Source organism: Scomber japonicus, chromosome 20 (genome assembly GCF_027409825.1).
Source record: "Scomber japonicus isolate fScoJap1 chromosome 20, fScoJap1.pri, whole genome shotgun sequence".
NCBI classification, from domain to species: domain Eukaryota; kingdom Metazoa; phylum Chordata; class Actinopteri; order Scombriformes; family Scombridae; genus Scomber; species Scomber japonicus.
Genome location: NC_070597.1, coordinates 19,073,338 through 19,092,129, shown reverse-complemented (window position 1 = coordinate 19,092,129; position 18,792 = coordinate 19,073,338). Strand labels below are relative to the sequence as shown.

General features: G+C 39.9%; 2 protein-coding genes across 2 annotated transcripts; both read right to left on the bottom strand.

Moving 5' to 3' along the window:
• Positions 1-14,557: 14,557 nt before the first annotated feature.
• On the bottom strand, positions 14,558-15,821 carry msrb1b (methionine sulfoxide reductase B1b). Its single transcript, XM_053341708.1, has 3 exons — positions 15,767-15,821; positions 14,758-14,900; positions 14,558-14,638 (listed from the first exon to the last, which is right to left on the bottom strand). The coding sequence occupies exons 1-3, from the start codon at positions 15,819-15,821 to the stop codon at positions 14,558-14,560; spliced, it is 279 nt and encodes a 92-aa protein (XP_053197683.1).
• Positions 15,822-17,034: 1,213 nt separating this feature from the next.
• neurl2 (neuralized E3 ubiquitin protein ligase 2) lies at positions 17,035-18,118 on the bottom strand. The gene is made up of 2 exons (XM_053341703.1): positions 17,350-18,118; positions 17,035-17,222 (listed from the first exon to the last, which is right to left on the bottom strand). The coding sequence occupies exons 1-2, from the start codon at positions 18,116-18,118 to the stop codon at positions 17,107-17,109; spliced, it is 885 nt and encodes a 294-aa protein (XP_053197678.1). The 3' UTR covers positions 17,035-17,106.
• Positions 18,119-18,792: the final 674 nt, after the last annotated feature.

Below are 18,792 nucleotides of genomic sequence, written 5' to 3'. Positions count from 1 at the left end.
GACAGACACTGATTCTGGCTGTTTAAGACCAAAGTAGCTCATATTTGTTTGTTTGTTGGTCTAGAACATTCAAAAAAGAAAAAGACTCAAATAATTTATTTTAAATATTCCACATTTTCTTCCCATAAATTCAAATAATTTTGAATTAGTCAAACCTATCTATTTATGTTTGTTTAGTCATACACTTTTTGGGTTTTTGTACATATTTACTCTTCCTACGGTTAAAAATGGCTGTGAATGTTAATGTTAACATAATTCATGACACAAGAAGACTGCATCCAATGCTAATGTCAGCACGCTAACATGCTTACAGTGACAATACTAATGTTCAACATCTTGGTTTAGCTTTTCAGAAAGGTAACATTTGCTAATAAATGCAGACATCTTTTGAAAAACAAGACATTTTTAGAAAATCCCTCCAGTAGATATATTTCAACGATCAACCTTGAGGAAAAGTTAAGGGGTCATTGGAGTCATTATGAGGTTCATCATCTGGGCACTATGAATGTCTGTATCAGTTTTCACTGCGATCCATCTCAAAGCTGTCCGGACATTTTACTGAAAAAACATTAACTGCATGTCAACCTAACGGTGATGTGAGAGGACAAGTCAATAGGATTCATCCTCTGGGGACCATGGATGTCTGTAGAGAATTTCATGGATACTTCAGTCTGGAGAAAAGTGGTGGACCAACCGACCAACAAAGCAACTGACTGACAACGCTGTCTCTAGAGTCAAGCCGCTATCATGGCAAAAAAAACAAAATGAAATGCATAAATAATAAATGAAAAGAAAATAAATTGCCATATTACATATTGTAGACAAGAAGATATGATCTATTTGAGCCAATATCAGCCCCAAATACAGTATCTATCTAATCCTGGATGATGAGTTTACTGTATGTATGGGAACTTGAGAACACCTGAACTGAGACATTCTCACTCGCGCACACACACACACACCTGTGTCTGTGAGTGACATCCTCTGTGTTGAATACCTACACACCTGCGTAAGGTCTGTGGTTGTGAGAAGGCAGACAGCTGTACAAAGCTCGACAGTGACTGCTCTGCTCTGTAATCCTCGGTAAAGTCCCTGTGTCGACCTGCGGGGGCTGTTTCAAAGACAGGATCTGTTTCACGCGCCACCTTCTGTTCCTGATAAGTGGTTGAATATGAAAAGCAAAACTGAGACGCATGTGAAATTCTAAGGAAGTCAAGACGAAGTGAAAATATAGTACAAGGAAAGTACCTGTACCAGTGTCAGTACCAGTAATGTTAGTCACACAGGAAAATCTACCTAAGTAAAATTTAGTGTAATCTGACTTTCTTCTTTTTTTTAAAGTACTTTTAAAGATGTTTTTGTATTCCTCATAATAGATAATTCGCTCACTGTTTCAGGTCAAAGTGAATACACCAGACTTCTCAAGTAATCCAGAAGGGCGTAGTAGTCCTTGTACCACAGGAGAATACACAGCATTGTCCCAGTTTTGTACTGGATCACTGAGGATACAATGCATGTTACCAGCTACTGAAGAGCTGCTCTTCAAATGGCCTGTTAACTCACCTGGATGGAATGTGTCTCGCTCTGAACCTGAGACACACACACGCACACACAAACACACACACACACACACACACACACACACACACACACACACACAGAAACTTGTCACCAAACTCTCCCACACATCATTGTTAAAGGCCAGTGCAGATTAGAGGATGAGTTACTGTGGGATTTTTTTAAAATGTCAGCATGAATGAGTTGAAGAATAGAAAATGACGGGGGGTTGTAATCTACAGTAACGGTCACCATGAATATACACGCAATGAAAATCAAATGTAAGAAGGTCTCTCTGCCAGTGAATGAACACCAAAGTTTAGTCTTTGTGCCTTTATCTTGAATGTCATGAAATCAAAAGGCCCCACTGTTGTTGGCTGCATTCCATCATACGTTAACTTTTTGTTTTCCGTTAGCTTAAATTGCTCCACTGGTATGTAGCACTTCGCAACAAATGTTACCTGCTTTTTTTGTTAGCTAATGTTCTCAAATTAGTCAGTCAAAATTGGGACTAATCGACTTTAATGTTTCATTCACATCATAATGGCAAAATATGAAGAGCATAATTATATTAGATATTCTGATTTGGACATTTTTACCCATATTTCCTCATTGCTAGCCTTGTAATCACAGCAGAGTAAGAGAAATCAAGGCTAAATTAGCTTTTGATTGTATCTGTTTTTAGCTCATTTTTAATTAATTAAATTGATTGTGTAATTGTTAATATTTGATTATAGATGCACAGTAACTGTCAGCTATGGAGTGGGAGACATCATTGCTGTAATGCAGACTCTGAACTACAACGAAGAAACTGAGGTGAACATGTTATAATTATGTTCTGCACGATATGAAATGACCACAGCACCATGAATGTATTTTTGAACTGGCACCCATTCATGCCGATGAAAGCTTCAGTGCTCTCCCATAGATTTTAAACAGAGATGATTTTATATAAGTGTACATAAAATAACTTTAGCCTCTTGGCCCATTTTACAGATTATAAATCATTACCTTTTCAAAAAAGTACAAATTCCCAATATAAAGATGGATCTTGTTTACTGCTCACGGTGCTGTTAAAGGTGTTACACATCTCTTACATGATGAAAGTCTATGGTGAAAATGTTTTTTCGCCGAGGAGCATTTTATGTTGCAGTAGTGTGGTTTTCTGGCTGTATCCAGCCCTCCAAATATATCTGTACTTAAACCCCCTGCTGCTACAGAGTGATGCTGTGCTGTACCTGGGACATACACTGCTTCAGACACACACCTCACTCTATCAACAACTCTTTGATTGACAGTTTCTTTTGACCAGCACAGAAAACACTGCAGGAATTTGTGCTCAGCATGAAAACAAACCCCTGCAGACGATCATTTTAAAACTCTACACACACACAAACAAAGCACAGGCCAATGGGAGAATCCATACAGCCCCATCCTCTGTGTACTGTGTATCTGCGTGTTGTGTGAAAGGCAGTGGCAGGGCCATACTCTCAGCCATAACTGCAGGGCAGAGCTCTGCGGCAAGCTGGGTAAGTATAGGGCACGGCAGCACTGTACATTATCACATGGGTGTGGCTACGAGCTCGCTGCTCGAAAAATGTTTTCAACAGAAGAGTAAAGAAGGCACGTAAAGTGCCAGGCATGCCTGCACAGGACCGTCGCCCCACTGTGTGACATTTGGGAAAAGTGAAGATACAAGAAAAACTGTTTACCAGTTTCAAGCTGAGTCATTACAGAGGAAAAAGGGTGAGAGGAGCTGCCTTCATGCAACCCAACCTGATGCCTGACCATCATATTCAGTCTTTTACTGCAGTGCATTGTTTGATGGTCCTCTGTAAATCTTCAGTGTTTTCTGTGTTTGGTAGTTAAAAGATAAAAATGACATTCCTGAAAGATGTTTTTTCTGGACTGTGACTTTGTAAACTATGGAGAGAAAAAGTCTCTTGTTTGGGAGAAAAACTGGAAGGGAAACAAATGAATTTCAGATGCTTAGTGGAAGAGTCATTCCATGAAAGCTGTTTGGAAACCCAACAATTAAAGGGAAAAATTAGATCATATGAAACTAGCATTAACTTAAATAACAGAATTGCAGAATTTTTAACTATTTCCATTTGAATTACAGTCATTTTCTCATGTCTGTTCTTCATGTGAGGTAATCATAAAAATCACAAACCCGACACTGTTGTTGTTAGAAGTATGCTTCTAGTAGGATTTATGTGCATCCATAAGTTTCATGTTCCACCACAATCCACATATGTATTTTTTGCAACAAATATTGAACTGTTCCTGTACGTGGCATCACTTAGAGGAAATGACATAATTTAAGAGTCTGAAAAAGATGCTGGTGAGATTTGATTTTCTTTTAGAAACATTTTTGGTGTTTCTTTCAAAACTTGTGTTAATATCCACCCCGTCACTCAAAACACATGGGAAATCAAAAGAAAATTACAATTTCAAAACATATTTGTATGAAACACATTTTTGTTATTTAGCAGCATACTCTTTAATCAAAGAGAATTTCTGCCATAATACTCTCACCCTGCCACAGGCTTTAGTGTAAACTTTTTTTTTAAGTGCCTGAGCTTGCAAAATATGTTTTCTTGCAGGTCTAACACATGCTATGAAATACTCAAGTCTATATTTGGTTATGATCAGAAATCTTTAAATTCCAAGATCCAATCTGAACAGTTTCTGTGGACTGACTCAGAAACATTTTGGATTTGCACTAAAACAAATATTTGGACTCTCATTGAGCCGTTATAATGTGCTTTCTGTATAATAGGATTGGGGGAAATCCATAATGAGCCGTTGATCTGTGTTGACAGCGTGCTGACCAATCTCATGCCTGCAGCATTTTGGGTCCATTCACAACCTTTTGGGATTAGCAATGCGGGGGGAGATAAGGTTACAGGTGTGCCATGCAACACTGAAATCCAGACACAACAACATAGAGAAAAATCAGTTTATCTCTTGACATCTGACATTTTTGTTGCCACAGGACTGAAGGAGCAAAGTGGCTGAAACAAAATGTAACATCCCCATTGTAGCTCCACATGTCAGCTTGTCAGGAACAGGAAGGAAAACTGCGGTTTTAGCCGAGACCCTTGGGTTTGCAAAAGTTTCAGAAAGCAAAAGTTTACAATTTTTTCATCAATCCTTTAGCTACAAAACACAAATGCCAACAGAAAGAGGGTTGCAAGCACCTGACTGCAATCATTAGCTAAACAAGAATAGCTATCTGTGTGTGCAACATATCTCAAACACTCTCTTAAAGGGACATTTTTAGATTTGGGGAGATACACAATCATTTTCTTACTGAGAGTTACACGAGAAGAAGATGGATACTACCCTCATATTTATTGGCTAAATATGAAGTTACATCCAGCTGACGATAAGATTTAACATGCGGATAAGAGAGTGATTCTTCTTATCTAACTCTAAGCTAGAAAGAGAACACGCATATTTCCCAAAATGTGGACCATTGCTTCAACTGTGAAGTTAGACACAAACAAGTTAGCTCGTAAAACAGCCGAGACATTAACACAGGAATGAACTTAAGGGTTGCGACAGCTTTTAATGGCAGCAGAGCTATCAGCTACACTTTACAGCAGTAAGCAATCAGTGTCTTTGATAAGTTATCTGACCGGTTTAACTCAAGGTAATAAGACCACCCTGTAAAACCTGCCGATTAGAGCTGCACGGCACCCGCTCCGCTCTGCTCGCAGGTTATGTGAGCGCACCGTACAGTATGCGTGCGTCCATGTGCGTGCTCGCATGCAGTCATCCCTTCGCTGACCTTCCATTTTCCTTTGCATCAAATCCAAACGTTAAGCCAAGATTTTTGGACTACACGCTACAGCTCCTGTGCGATTTACTGCGTCGTGTATAGAGGATTTCAAAAACCATGCGATTCCATGATCTACAGTCATGATGTCATTCATGCAATAAAGGCTGGCCTATAATCATTCTGGTCACTTCTTCTTTCTGCTATGAAATTCCTCAGAGGAGGATGATATATCAGAATCTGGACATGGTTGTAAATATAGAGACACACCGCACTGGTAGACCATCTGATAGGTACTTGCAGAGCCCAAGGACAAAATAAAAATGACTAATGCTAGCACCGGTCTCAGATGTAGCGTTTGTGTGTAGGCCCAGAAAGGAGAAGCTTTTTAAAGTTAGCGCGACATCAAAATACCCAACAACCATCTTTTTTGATTATTTGACTATTTAAGCTGCAGAAATCAATGGACTGTGGAGCAAAAGAAAACTCCTAAGATCTTCAGCAGTCTCACCACAGAATTATACCTCCATGAGCCTGAGCATGATCCACTGAAAGAGACAGGCAGCCTAAACAAACATGACCCCTGCAACCACTACTACCACCACCACACACATAGACACACTGACACTGAGACACACACACACACACACACACACACACACACACACACACTAAAACACACACCGATGTCTGCTTTGGGAGCATATCACAGCTCCAGGTCGGCAGCAGAAGCCAAGAGAAAAGCTCCTGATTAAATAGTTTCAGGCGAGCTCAGCAGCTTTGAAGCCAGTCGCTGTGTTTGGCTGTTATCTGCTCTCAGGACTGAAGATAACGCAGTTAGACAGCACTCACAGACCATGTTTACAAACAGTCAGAGACGCTGTCAGGAGCCATCCGCGGCGTAGCAGAAATGCGGCTCAACAGAAGGCAACTCAGACAGTGATAACTGGGCAGGTGTTGCTTAAAGCCTGGATGTGCCGCTACCTGCTGCTGCCAGATATGCCACGGAGCACTTTGTGTAAAGTTTGTGTCAGCTCACATCTTTCACTGCTTTGCGCTGGATGTCTGTTAAAGGGTCATTACAGCCAAATCAAAAAGAACTATTTCTCACACACAGTAGCTCTGGCAGTAGGATATACTACCATGCAGATAGCAGACAGCTTTTTACAGGTTTTGAGGTGTCTGTCTCTAGCCTTATGAAGACCCAGCAGGATCCCTTTTATCCAATCAATGAAGTTTTAAGAGCTTTAATCCAGTGTGTAGATACACTTCATTTGCTCCCTTATCTCGAATCTCCACCTCGATACAAGGGAGAAGACTGGAACTATCAAAAGTTTTAGCACCACTTTTGGATAAATAAGCATCAATGAATGGCTTTATTAATGGTTTATCGTGTTACTAATGTTTTCTAGATCGTTTCTAAACCACAGGTTCACAATTTTCCAAGTCAAACACTGACACACAGTTTTTCTTGCTGTAATCATTCTGTTTACATTTAGACAAGATAGGGGACAAAATCCACAGCCCTCCTTCTATGCAAAAATGTATTCAAAAGTTTACTTGGAGCTTATATTAGTGAAATCAAGTCCATAACTTTCTTTCTTGTATTTTTAGCACAAAATTCCCTCTTTTTGTTATAATTTTTCCGTTGCAGCTGAACTGAGAAACAATGTAAAACCTGTAAAAACTAACTGTAAAAAAAATCCACTTTATTTGATAACTATATAGTGCCATCAACTCACAGAACTCTGAGCTGAAGCCTCATATTATCTTCATATAAACTTTTAATTACATTTTTGCGTAAAACAGAGACTGTGGGTTTTGTTCTTAACCGCTTACATTGCAAACAAATGTTGAGGCGATCTCCATTGACCAAGGGGAGCAAAAAGAAGGGGGAAAATTTTTACAAGAGAATGCTGAAGATCAACTGGAGGAGATTTCTGTCAGATGATAGCGATCTGGAACTGGTAGGAAAAGATGGGTATTTTTTATAAAGAAGAATGCAGAAAGAAAGTTAGCTTTTTTTGCAGGAAGACATTCAGAGGGTCCGGTGGGAGAATGATGACGAAGGTTTTGGAAAGGATGATTGAGGGGAAATGAGGAGTGGGAAGACAACGCAGAATGTGGCTTGATGACATAAAGAGATGGAGCGAAGAAAGAAGATATGAACAACTTAAGAGAAAGACTGAAAAGAGAAACAATTGCACGACCGTGAAAGCCAACTTTTGGATCAAAGACGGCAAAAAACGATTGATTGATTAGCTGATGACATGCATGTATAGACTAACAATGTTTATAGAGTCAGAGCTGTGGAGAGACATCCAGAAAGAAAGCAATACGTCAGTTAAGTCCCTGGTTGCTTTTTAACTCAAATCCCATGCAGAGCTGAAAGGTGTCGATACCTCTCTGTCTGTGCCGCCTGTTCACTGACTTATTGAGCAGCAACTCAATGCTCTGGATCTGCGAGTATGATGTATGGTGATATGTGTGTGAGGTCCGCGGGGACTTGAGAGATGCTGCTGACGTTGGGGACACACAGCATTCGTGGTGTGCTGGGCGCTGCAGTCTACAGGCACCACATGTCAGGACATCAAGATGGATGGTAGAGATTTACTCTGTGTCCAGAGGACGGAGTGTAATTCAGCCCAGATGCAGAGTGACTCTTGTCCTACTGGCTGGTTAGCTTCCTGTGGGTTGCAGACAGTTTATGATTTAACTTCTGACCACAAATTCTATACACACCAGGAGTGGGAGATAGAACTCAAACAGTTTGCAGTTTTCCGACAAATAAATTTACAGTTTTTGATAACAAGCCCAATTTTCTAAATTCAAGGCTTCCATTGGCAGAGCACTGTAAATAAATACTGATTGGAGAGCTATCTTGCAAGCAGGAGCTATTTTTCTTATTTCCAGAATTTTTTGGCCGGATCACAGGGACCATCCCCGTAAATGCAAATATCTGTCCCTGACTGTCTAGCCATGATTCTCTAGCCTCTTTTAAACAGAATTCCCGCAATATTGCTGTAAAGAAGGCCCATCATTATGCTGGCTTTGCTTTTTTACACTAAGCCAAACAAAACCTGCATACTACCCTCCCGAGTGAGATTGTAGATAGCATGCCTGCGTGCAAGCAGAGGTGTGATCTGTAACACAACTACATCTGTGTCTACAGTGTTGACAGTGCCGCCATGCTCTCGCTATTACACAGATGTCGTATCAACAATGTGACTACCTTAATGGCAGAACAAATGATTTAGACAATTTAGACAAGCTGCTATCCTGGTACAATTTCCAAAACAACAACAACAGAAAAACAGCCTTACAATGGATTCTTCAGATCTTTTTTGGTATACAGTGCTTTTAAAACCTTAAACTGGGTTAGAGGAAGAAATGGTTCTTTGTAGAGGAAACAAGGTACTCATATATATACTGTACAGACGAGACAACATGTAAACTAATAGCTTTTTAATGGTTGTCTATGCCCCAGAAAGTTTTCCATTGTGTTGTCTGCTGATAGAAAGAAAAAGGATTTAAGTATTTAAATGTAAGTTTTCATTTCTGTATTGGTAGGAGGTAGAGCAGGTCTTCCATAAATTGGAGGATCGTGAATCCAATTCCTGGCTCCTCTAGTCTGCATGTCGATGTGTCCTTGGGCAAGATACTTAACCACAAATTGCTCCCGATGGCTGTGGTGTATCAATGTGTGTGAATGTGTTAATTTCCCTCTGATGAGGAGTTTGGCAGGTCATAGCCCCACCATCAGTGTATGAATGTGGGGGTGAATGAGTGAATGTGACTTGTAGTGTAAAAGCCATTAGAGTGGTCGAAGGACTTATTTGACAAAAAGTGACAACAAAATAGTACTGTTAAAAAATGCAAATGCAGAGTTCTCTTTCTTGGCCTTTAGTGTTGTGATTGTTGGGTGTTGTGTGATTTTAAAAATAATTATATATGCATTGTTTAGCATTGGTAAAAATACATTTATCAGTTTCCCAGAGTCCATGGTGATGCTTTGTTTTATCTGACCAACAGTCCAAAACCCAATGACTGAACCAATTATTTGATCAAAATAGTTAGTGATTAATAACTTGATAAGTCTCCAACTATCATACTGATCTTGTTTCTTTCAAATGTCACCATTTTGCGCCAGTGTACTTTCCTTATGTAAGAGGCCACAGAGATGTAGACACTCCCTAATCTTAACAAAGAGCAGAATGTAATTTCTTTTGTGCAAAATTACATCACCCATCTTTTACTGTAAACAGGCTCAGGCTTGATTTCGGGTTAATTCTGGGAAATGTAGATTTTAAGAGAAACTGAACACACCAGAATTTAAACTACAAATAATCCCACGACACAATGAACATAATGGCCTGAGGGTGTCTGATGGAGGATTCTTTCTTCGAGCTTTAACCAATGTTCCGGTTGTTCATTCAGTGAGGTTTACCCAGGCCAACCCACTCCTGAGATGGAGGTTAAACTGTCTTCCTGTCAGGCAGCATACCACCAACATGCCATGATGCTGGTGTGGTGAGGCCTTCAGTGTGTTGCAGCTGCCCCTATGAGAAGAGGCATTTCCGTTGCTTCCGTTGTTAAATGTTTACAGTTAAATCAAACTCTTTATCTAGATCTAGAGAATAGTGCTTCACTGTCCCATACCACAACTATTATCTACTGAATGTGCGCGTCCCAGTGTTTCGTGTGTGTTTTGGCACGACAAGCAGGTCTAATATTCTCTAATAACCATGTTGTCATACACCTGTTTTTTGGCTCGGGGGTGGCGATGACTGATGGGACAATTTTCAATAATCATCTTATCTGATCTGGAGCTCACAAGCTGAAACCTGGAGAAATTACAACCCCCGAATGTGAAAGGCCGTCTATTCCAAAATACTCTGGGGATTTCTCTGCTTTGGGACAAACTGCACAATAGAGGTTTTTCTAGTCAGTTTCTTTAAAATAATGTTTATCAAGTCTAAAAAAAAAAAGTGTGTGTTTTGTCTAGCAAAACATTTTCTTTCATTAAATACCATAATTTGGTTTCGTTTACCCTTTCAATCATTTTGTGGTTGGGAATTTCTCCTTTTGAAACTGTTGTTCATATTTAATGGAAGATTCACCTGTACAGTCCAAAAAGGGAAGGTGGGATAGCTATAACCTTAGAATAACCTTTTCATTTTTAACTTTTTTATGCCTATACAAAGATTTTTTTCACACTGACTCAAATATTAACCTCTCTTTAAAATGTCTCGGGCCAGCCAGGTTAATGCATTGCAGACTTGCAGCACAATGAGCCCGCATGACCCTACAACAAACCGTCTGCCCTTTTAGGAGATTCGCCATGAACCTGATGTTCAGTGGTGAAAACAGAGTTCACAATGCATTGACGAAGCACTTCTTTTCAGTAGACAGTTTAATTTAATCAGTATGGAACCCAAAATGCTATGTTGGCCTGATGATGAATGAGTCATACAGTGGGTAACATCAGAGATGAGAAGATAAATTACTGCTGATGTATCTGTCTAACAGTTGCAGCACAAAATGCCAAGAGGAAGCATTTTATGAACCGCATCACTGTTCAAACCAGTTTGGTATGTTCACGTAGTAGTGGTCCAGGCACATACCACTTTGTTATTGCCAAAACACTCCCTTTGAATTCTAATTTGCTGGGAAATAGAATTGTAAAGCACTGATGGGAAGGATATTAAACATGTATGCCAGCTTTAAAGAAAAAAATCCCCTTCAAACATTTCAGCACAACTTTTTTTTCCTGAGGATAAATGGGTAAACACAGAAGACATGTAATTAAAAAATATAGTCAGGTGTCTATCAAGCAAAGAAAGGAAAGAGAAAAAGAGGCACAAATGAAAGAAACCTTTAGAAGGTTCAGTCCAAGAAAATCCAGGGAAATAAACAAGCAGGTTTGAACCATGCTAGAGGTGATGAATACTTAATACAGTGACAAGCAGGAAAACGAGAGATACTGTATAATAGTAAAATAACTGAAAGAAGTGGCGTTTCTGGTGAGTTCTCAGATCAGTCAGAGGCAAAGCTACATTGCTAGCTAGCATGCAGCTGCAAACTCGGTGCAGTTGGTTCATTAACTGTTTTTGGCAAATTAAGTTTAGAAAAACTTGACAGCTATCAAATTTGCGCCAATGACATCAAATTTGCTTTACTTTCTGTTAACACACCACATAAGAGATGTTCTTATAGGTTTTAGCTAACAAGCTAATATGCTAATGTATAGACTGCACACTCAAAATGTTGTATTTTATGTCAGTTAGATTTTCTCTCTTTTAATTTGTATTAATTTGCACCACAGTTTCACTTAAATGTATTCATATTATTATTTGGAAATCAGAATGAAATTAAAGGACCTGTAAATGAAGTGTTACTTTAGTATTCCAACGCATTTCACTAAGCACCACTTTGTCAAGTAAAAAGCAGCTAGCTTGGCAGTAAAATCTTGTTTGTTTTTTGTATAAGGACACTTCAACACATTTAGGTGAAAAAAATCTTTAAAAAAGCGTAGAAAGAAAGAAAAGGAAGAAAAGGAAGAAAAGAGAGAAAATGTCCTGGGGAAAGGTATTGTGGGTAGATCATGAAGTAGATATAAATGACAGGTTGAGGTTGAGGTGAGTACATCAAAAAAGTAAATTACAGCTGGAATGCACCAAACATCACAGACTGGAATAAAACAGCGTAAGAAGATCCAAAGGGTCGTTTTTTTCTTTAATTACAGGCTTCACCTCAGTAATCTGATGTGGCAATCGCGCTCTCATCACCCTTTATTTGCTTGTGCTTATCAAACATGGCGGCTCCTGTAGAGATTGACGGGCAGAGCGCAACACAACCACTGCCAAGGCTGTGGGTTTGATTACTAGCAGGACCACCTATGCAAAAAATGCATACACTCACAGTTTGGGTAAAAAACATCCACCAAATGGGCTACCCTTAAAAGCAAAAAGTGCTGAGTGTTAGCCTGCCAAGACAACACAAGAGGAAATTTACTCAGCCGTAACAACCTCAATGCAAGGACGGGCTTCTCAGCCACATTGAGGCTGAAATTCATTTGAATACCTTTGGCAGCATGTAGAAATGAAATTGGATGGAAGTAGAGTAGTGCTCGAGAATATTCAAATGTTGATACTGAGAGTTCAATGACATCTATGAATGTTATGATGACCTCTCATAATTGCACACTACAAGAAGTTATGTTTTGAAAGAAAATATGCTTAAAACTTTGTTTGTGGTGAGACCATAGAAGTGGAGTGTGTTTCTCTGTGTGTTTTGGCTTGTGTGTATTTGTGAATACTATGTGAAGGAGAGGGAGACACCGATGCATGTTATAACATATGGCCTGAAATGCCTTAGTGTGGTGATGAATGTGCTTGAGCTATGGTGATGTGTTGACTGGCACACACATTTTTTTCTGTGCTTGTGTGTGCAACAGTATGTGTGTACTTCCTTTGTAATGATAGCCCTCAGTCTCTCACCAGGCGGCCAGGCTACTCCTCTAAACCTCATCGTCTTTGCCAACCCCAGGAGCCCAGAGTATATGGCCTGCAGCTGGGCCACGGAGAGAGTCGGGTCCCCTGGTTTAGCTGCTCAAACTACCACAATTCATAAAAGTAGTAACAGAAGGCAAACACGTATAGTCTGTGCTCATATCAAACATGAGTGTAAATGACAGCAGGTAGTATGCCACATTCAAGGACAGGGTATCTTTTCTTTTTTTAAATTTCACATCAGACTAAACTGAGGACATGAGTATGATCTAGCAGAGTGATAACTCCATCTAGAGGTCAAGTTAGAAACATCAGTTCCTTTGCCTGTCTGAAAGTTCATAAATAAATCACAACACACAAGAAAAGAAAAGAAAATCTATCAAACTATATTTTTATTGTCAGTCCCTATGAGAATAAATAAAAATATTAAAGTCAAATTTGGGAAATGCAAATGCACACAGTATTTCATAAAATAATTTTGTACAGGTGAAAAACCTCAATGAATTAAACCAATCTGTTCAAGTAAACCAGCTTACAGTACATGACCAATAGGAAGAAAAATATAGCTGATTCATACAGCTGCTTAACAGTTTCTTTGCTTTTGCATAATCTGAAAATAAACGAAAATAAACATAGAAAACAAACACCAAATACGCAGACTTCATAAAAATATGGATTTCATCAGTGCATACTGCATAGATAATATGGTTCCAGTCTGACACAACTGAAGTCAATACTGTAGGGGAAATGATTCAGTGGCTGAATGATGATGTAAATGTAAATGTAAATAAACAATAAAATGTCAAAAATGACTGGTGAGTAGCTGCTTAACACTTGAGTTATTTTGTATTATAATATGAGGTATTTAAGGAATGTGACATTTCTGCAAAAGAATATTTGCACAAATATAGCCCAGTCCCTGTGTCACAGATTGGTCAAAGATACTTCAGTGGACAGGACGTCCCTCTCAGGACTTTCTCCTGACCACGTCACCAACTGACCCCGACCTGTTCACTGGTCCTAGACCTGAGCAGCAGATACAGCAGCTAGGGTGAAAGTTTGTTCCTCGCTCCCTTATTGCTTGTCCTTGCCTGAGAGATGAGAAAAAGTTTATTCACTATTACAAAATGTCAAATTGTGACGAAAGATCGAAATTAACGGTTTGGAGAAAAATTGCAAATAGAACACTAATTGCATGCATATGAACTAAAATGTCAGTTTACACAGAAACACATTTTTTCATGTACTCCAGTCATATGTAGCTATGTAGATAGATTTGTTTTGGGGTTTAAAGCCTCCCACCACTCTGTTGTTGCAACCTCAGTACAAAGGAGGTGAATGGATTTTCATTTGCACACACAGGATCATAAAAATACTCCCACAAAACCAGCATCATTCCAAAAACAATGTCCTGGTTACGCAGGACAATGTACAGACCTTGCTTCAGACAGTTCTCACTATTTTCTATTTTTGGCAGAAAAGATTGCCTGATTAAAACTGCTGACAGTGAAGTCTGTGGATTATCCTGACTTGCCCTGGCCATTGTTTCTGGAAAGTTTTATGATTTGGTTGATCTGACCCTGGAGGCCTGTACGCTTGGAATTTTAAAATGAAGTTGTTATGAAAGTGTAGTCCAAATTTCCTCACTTCTGTCTGTGTTTGTCTTACCTTTGTTGGAGACAAACTTGAGCGAGTGACTGAATATTCAAAATCGTGACACTCCCTTCTCCGGGCCGTCATTCACAAACTCGTGGCCCAGCCCGTTGCCACATTTGCCACAAAGAACCTGTGTACATAATGATAAGATGGAAGTATTGCTTCCTGTGTCTACAACACGGAGGGTTCAGTATGATTGATAAAAATGTATTATTTCTGTTGTACAACAGCAGTTATTGTGACTCTAACCTTGAAGACGGTGAGAGTCTCCATCATCTTGGTGACGCTGTCCTCTTTGATGGTGTCGGTGAAAGCAGGCCAGGGAGACGAGTGGGCGAACTTAGAGCGACTGGAAAACAGTGGATGGCTACACTTGGAGCACACATACATACCTGCAGGGAACAGTTAAGGTGAAAGTAAAGATTTTTGCTTTGTTTCATAACTTGAGAGATACTGGGACTGGAACACCCCATGAGTCCCAGCTGATGGTCTTTTTTCTGACTATGTTTTTGTCCTTTAAAATATGCAAGATTTCTACTTTGTTTGTGTCCTCAAACTCCTCAAATACTACGATCTGAAATCACTGTTTGAACTACTGAAAATTAAATCTAAAAAACTAAATCCATATCATGTGACCATTCCTGAATCTATGAATATAGCTACAATTGATGAACAGAAAATGATAAGTCCATCTATGTTTCAAAGGTTTTATTTGTCACATATATTGTTGTACAGTGATGTATACAGTGATGTTTGGTTTTGCAGTGAAATGACATTCAGGTTTCCACATCACAGTCATTGAAGGTGCATACTGAACTCTGATTGGCTCCAAACCAGTTGTGATGTCACAAATCATGCTTATATAGTTTAAACTCGGATTTAAGGGTAATCCTCAAAAGTTTATTTCAGTGTGAAAGAAAAACATATTAGTGCTTTGTTTTTACAATAAGCATTCATAGCAGAATCATTTATTTTCAATATAAACTCCACTTAATCTAACACATATGAGTTAAAGTGTTACATTTAAATAAGGATGTGCCGAAACTGATATTTCTCAATTGCCACCCCTACATTTTGTCACATGCCTTTCCCCAGTTCACGTCACAGTGGTATTACACATTAACTGTTCATTTAGACACAACGTTTTTAACGAAACTATTATTAAATAGAGAAGCAAGCAGGCCTAAAAAAAGGGAAATGGCAGTTTTATCCTCCATAATCCAGACTAAAAGGAGGTTACATTACATCACCGACTCACCTTGTTTGAAATGATCCTTGTAGATCTCACCGCCAGAAAACTGACAGAAAGACATGTTGTGATGTCTCCACTGACGAGCTGCAGATGAAATAAATTTTAATCTGGCTCAATCTTTTTTCAAACGGCTGTTGCAGATAACCGGACAGAGCTTTCAGGGGCAGTCTCCTGTTTTCTTCCTCCGATGCGAGGTGATCTCTCCCGGTTGGAGATTTAACAGGAGCTCCGCCCACTGCAGTTACCCGGAATGAACAGCAGGTGTCAGTGTCTGATAACAGCAGCACAGGTGTATTTAAAGCATACTCATGTTTTATTTTGGGACACTGGCCTTGAGTTAAATCTAGCAGTGATAGGAAAATTCATTTTGAAGATTGGGTAACTACAGTGATGTCATCTGAACATGTGACTTTTGGAATCAGACACATATAGATTTGTTTGGAATTTTCTAGCCAAATTGAATTGGATTGAAGATTTAATATTGAATTACAATGAGAAAATGTCTCAGTAGTTTTACTATTCAGATCATAACGACAGTCTGTCTCACTGTAAGCTTAAAATAGGAAAAGAAAAAAATAATGATTGAGATGTCAAATAAATAAGATATGGTAGGATACCTATTCTTATCACTATCTGACACTCACACACTATTTTGTAAGAACTCAAACTCAGAACACAATTGATTTACACATTTGAATGTAAAAACAATGTGAATGTGGTTTCTGTCATGTTGAGAAGGTTGAATTTATCTGTTGAAGTTTATCAGTGGCACTGCAGTGGGTCCTCTCTTATTCAATTATTCAAATAGTTTAAAATAAAAAAACAGGTAATACTGAGCCTGCTTTTTTAAGGTCATGCACACCCACACTTAACCATGCTGTCTACCCAGACAGGTGAAGGTTTGATTTAATGACAGTATTATGTATGATTAGATGTCTTCTCAGAACCTTGTGGACCTATACAGCCTGTGCTTGGCTGACATCTCCCTGACTCTCCTCTTAGCTTTGTAGTATGGGACAAGAATTAATTTAGTCTAGAGACATCAAGAAATTCCCATCTTCAACCTGAGCAGACGTTTAATCATCCGGAATAAGTGAGAACACCTGTCTTTAACGTTTAAGTGATGAAAACTGAGAACATAATGGTGAACCATACCAAAGTTATTTTTAACATGCAATGTGAGGAGAAATGTGACACCTAATAAGTACTGTGAAATTATCAGCTTTATCAGTGCATAGCAGGTATCCAGAATAAGAGCACTTTCGATCAGTTCACAATAATAAATATCCTCGTCTTGGTAGGAAAGTTTGACGATGATGTTTCTGTCCATTGCAGGTATATATTCTTCACTCGTACTTGCAGTAGTGCTTTAGTGCCTCTGGCAGTGCCAGCCAGTCAATGGCCATCCTGTGGACGATGTGTTTCTGGATTACTTTTCTGCACAATGTCTGCAATGAGCAGACTGAAGCACCAGAGAAAGAGGAAGACAAAAAGACTGTGCATTAGCAGAATAAGGCCAGTGGAGAGAAATCATGAGGAAATAATGCTTAAAAAGTGTATTGTGTGGCTTCATGCACTGTGTTACTCACATCCGTACTCCACCTGGACAATTCTGACACGCTTTGTTGCAGCAAACACATCCACTACAGCATACAGAGGCTGGATGGTGGGGATCCCCTTTGCAGAGGCTCCCATGTCTTCACCATTGATTACAATGTGCATGTCAGCAAGTTCTTGCCCTTTAGGCACATACAGTACTCCTATTCGGCTGCGTCTGGCAGTGGGAGGTAGTGTGTTTGACTTATACAAGTCATCCAGAATGTGGCTGAAGCGTCCAGGCCGACTGCGGCCCACCAGCTTGTCTCTGGGGATCCGAAAATTATCAATATACAAGTGAGTGTCAGTAAAGAAAGCCTTTGGTCTGCTGTTATTACTTTCTCCTCCATCTTCATCTTCCCCACTCCCGAGCCTCTGTCCTCCAGCAAGTGCTACTTCTCCAGCCTCTTGGCCACCTGGTTCTGCATTCACCTCCTCTATGACCTTGTTGTGGTTGCGAGTGATGGCAAATATCCAGCTGTCGCCCAGATCTGTCAGGTCTGGGATGGAATACTCCGGCACCTCCTCTAAGCTTCTGGGGTCCTTGGAGGTCAAGCCGACTCGGAGGTGGCCACACCAGCCCAGCTCTTTCTCCTCAATTTCTACGAGAAAAATCTCCCCCGGTTTCAGGGAGTTTTTGCTGAAACACACCCCATTAGCAAAGCTCTCCACCCGAGTTGCCTGGGTTCCTGAGTGATCCAGCTGCACATTTCTTCCATGGATTGGATTGAACTCCATGAACTGGTCAGAAAAGCACTCCATTTGCAGTTACGTTTCCACCAGCGGAAGCAGTCACTCTACTGCAGACTAAAGAAGTGACTATCAACAAGAATTTCCCAATCAAAAAACACAACAATAAGAGACGGACTTACTGACACTTTCCAATCAGATGGTCTCGCAGTAGTATCTAAATGTTGGCGGCCAGCATGTGATCATTGTAGAGACACAAGTAGCGGCGAACCCACAACAGGAGCCCTGCTCTCTGCTATCTGTCGGCCACTCTGGGAAGCTTCTAGTGAAGGGCTATTTTTGAACAGCTGCATATGTCAACAGATGGCAAGGTATGTGTGTGTGTCTGTGTGTGTGTGTGTGTGTGTGTGTGTGTGTGTGTGTGTGTGCTGAGAGGGCTGGGGGGTGTGGGGGGTGGCCAACATGCTCATGCCCGGAGCCCATGTTCATAAACACCAGACTTGCAGGGAGATTGTGGGGTTAGTGGAAGCAATCAAGCCCCCTGGGCCACATCACTCATTTAATTTCACAAACCCATGTACTGAAGTAATAGCTGCGTAATTATCATAATACCATATGCCAGGGAGATATGTTAAACAGCAGGCCTTTCATAGCTGCACTCTAAATATAGTCCATGCAAATACTATATGTGGATTACATTCTTATGCAAAACTGCAATTATACTAATATAGCAAGATAGAGAAGTC

What these genes read in the sequence shown, in the direction of transcription:
- msrb1b (XM_053341708.1), bottom strand. Translation starts at nt 15,821, where the DNA reads ATGTCTTTCTGTCAGTTTTCTGGCGGTGAGATCTACAAGGATCATTTC. An exon ending in CAAGGATCATTTCAAACAAG is followed by an intron (nt 14,901 to 15,766) that starts GTGAGTCGGTGA and finishes TGTTCCCTGCAG; the next exon opens with GTATGTATGTGTGCTCCAAG. An exon ending in AGACTCTCACCGTCTTCAAG is followed by an intron (nt 14,639 to 14,757) that starts GTTAGAGTCACA and finishes TTATGTACACAG; the next exon opens with GTTCTTTGTGGCAAATGTGG.
- neurl2 (XM_053341703.1), bottom strand. Translation starts at nt 18,118, where the DNA reads ATGGAGTGCTTTTCTGACCAGTTCATGGAGTTCAATCCAATCCATGGA. An exon ending in TGTCCAGGTGGAGTACGGAT is followed by an intron (nt 17,223 to 17,349) that starts GTGAGTAACACA and finishes CTGGTGCTTCAG; the next exon opens with TCTGCTCATTGCAGACATTG.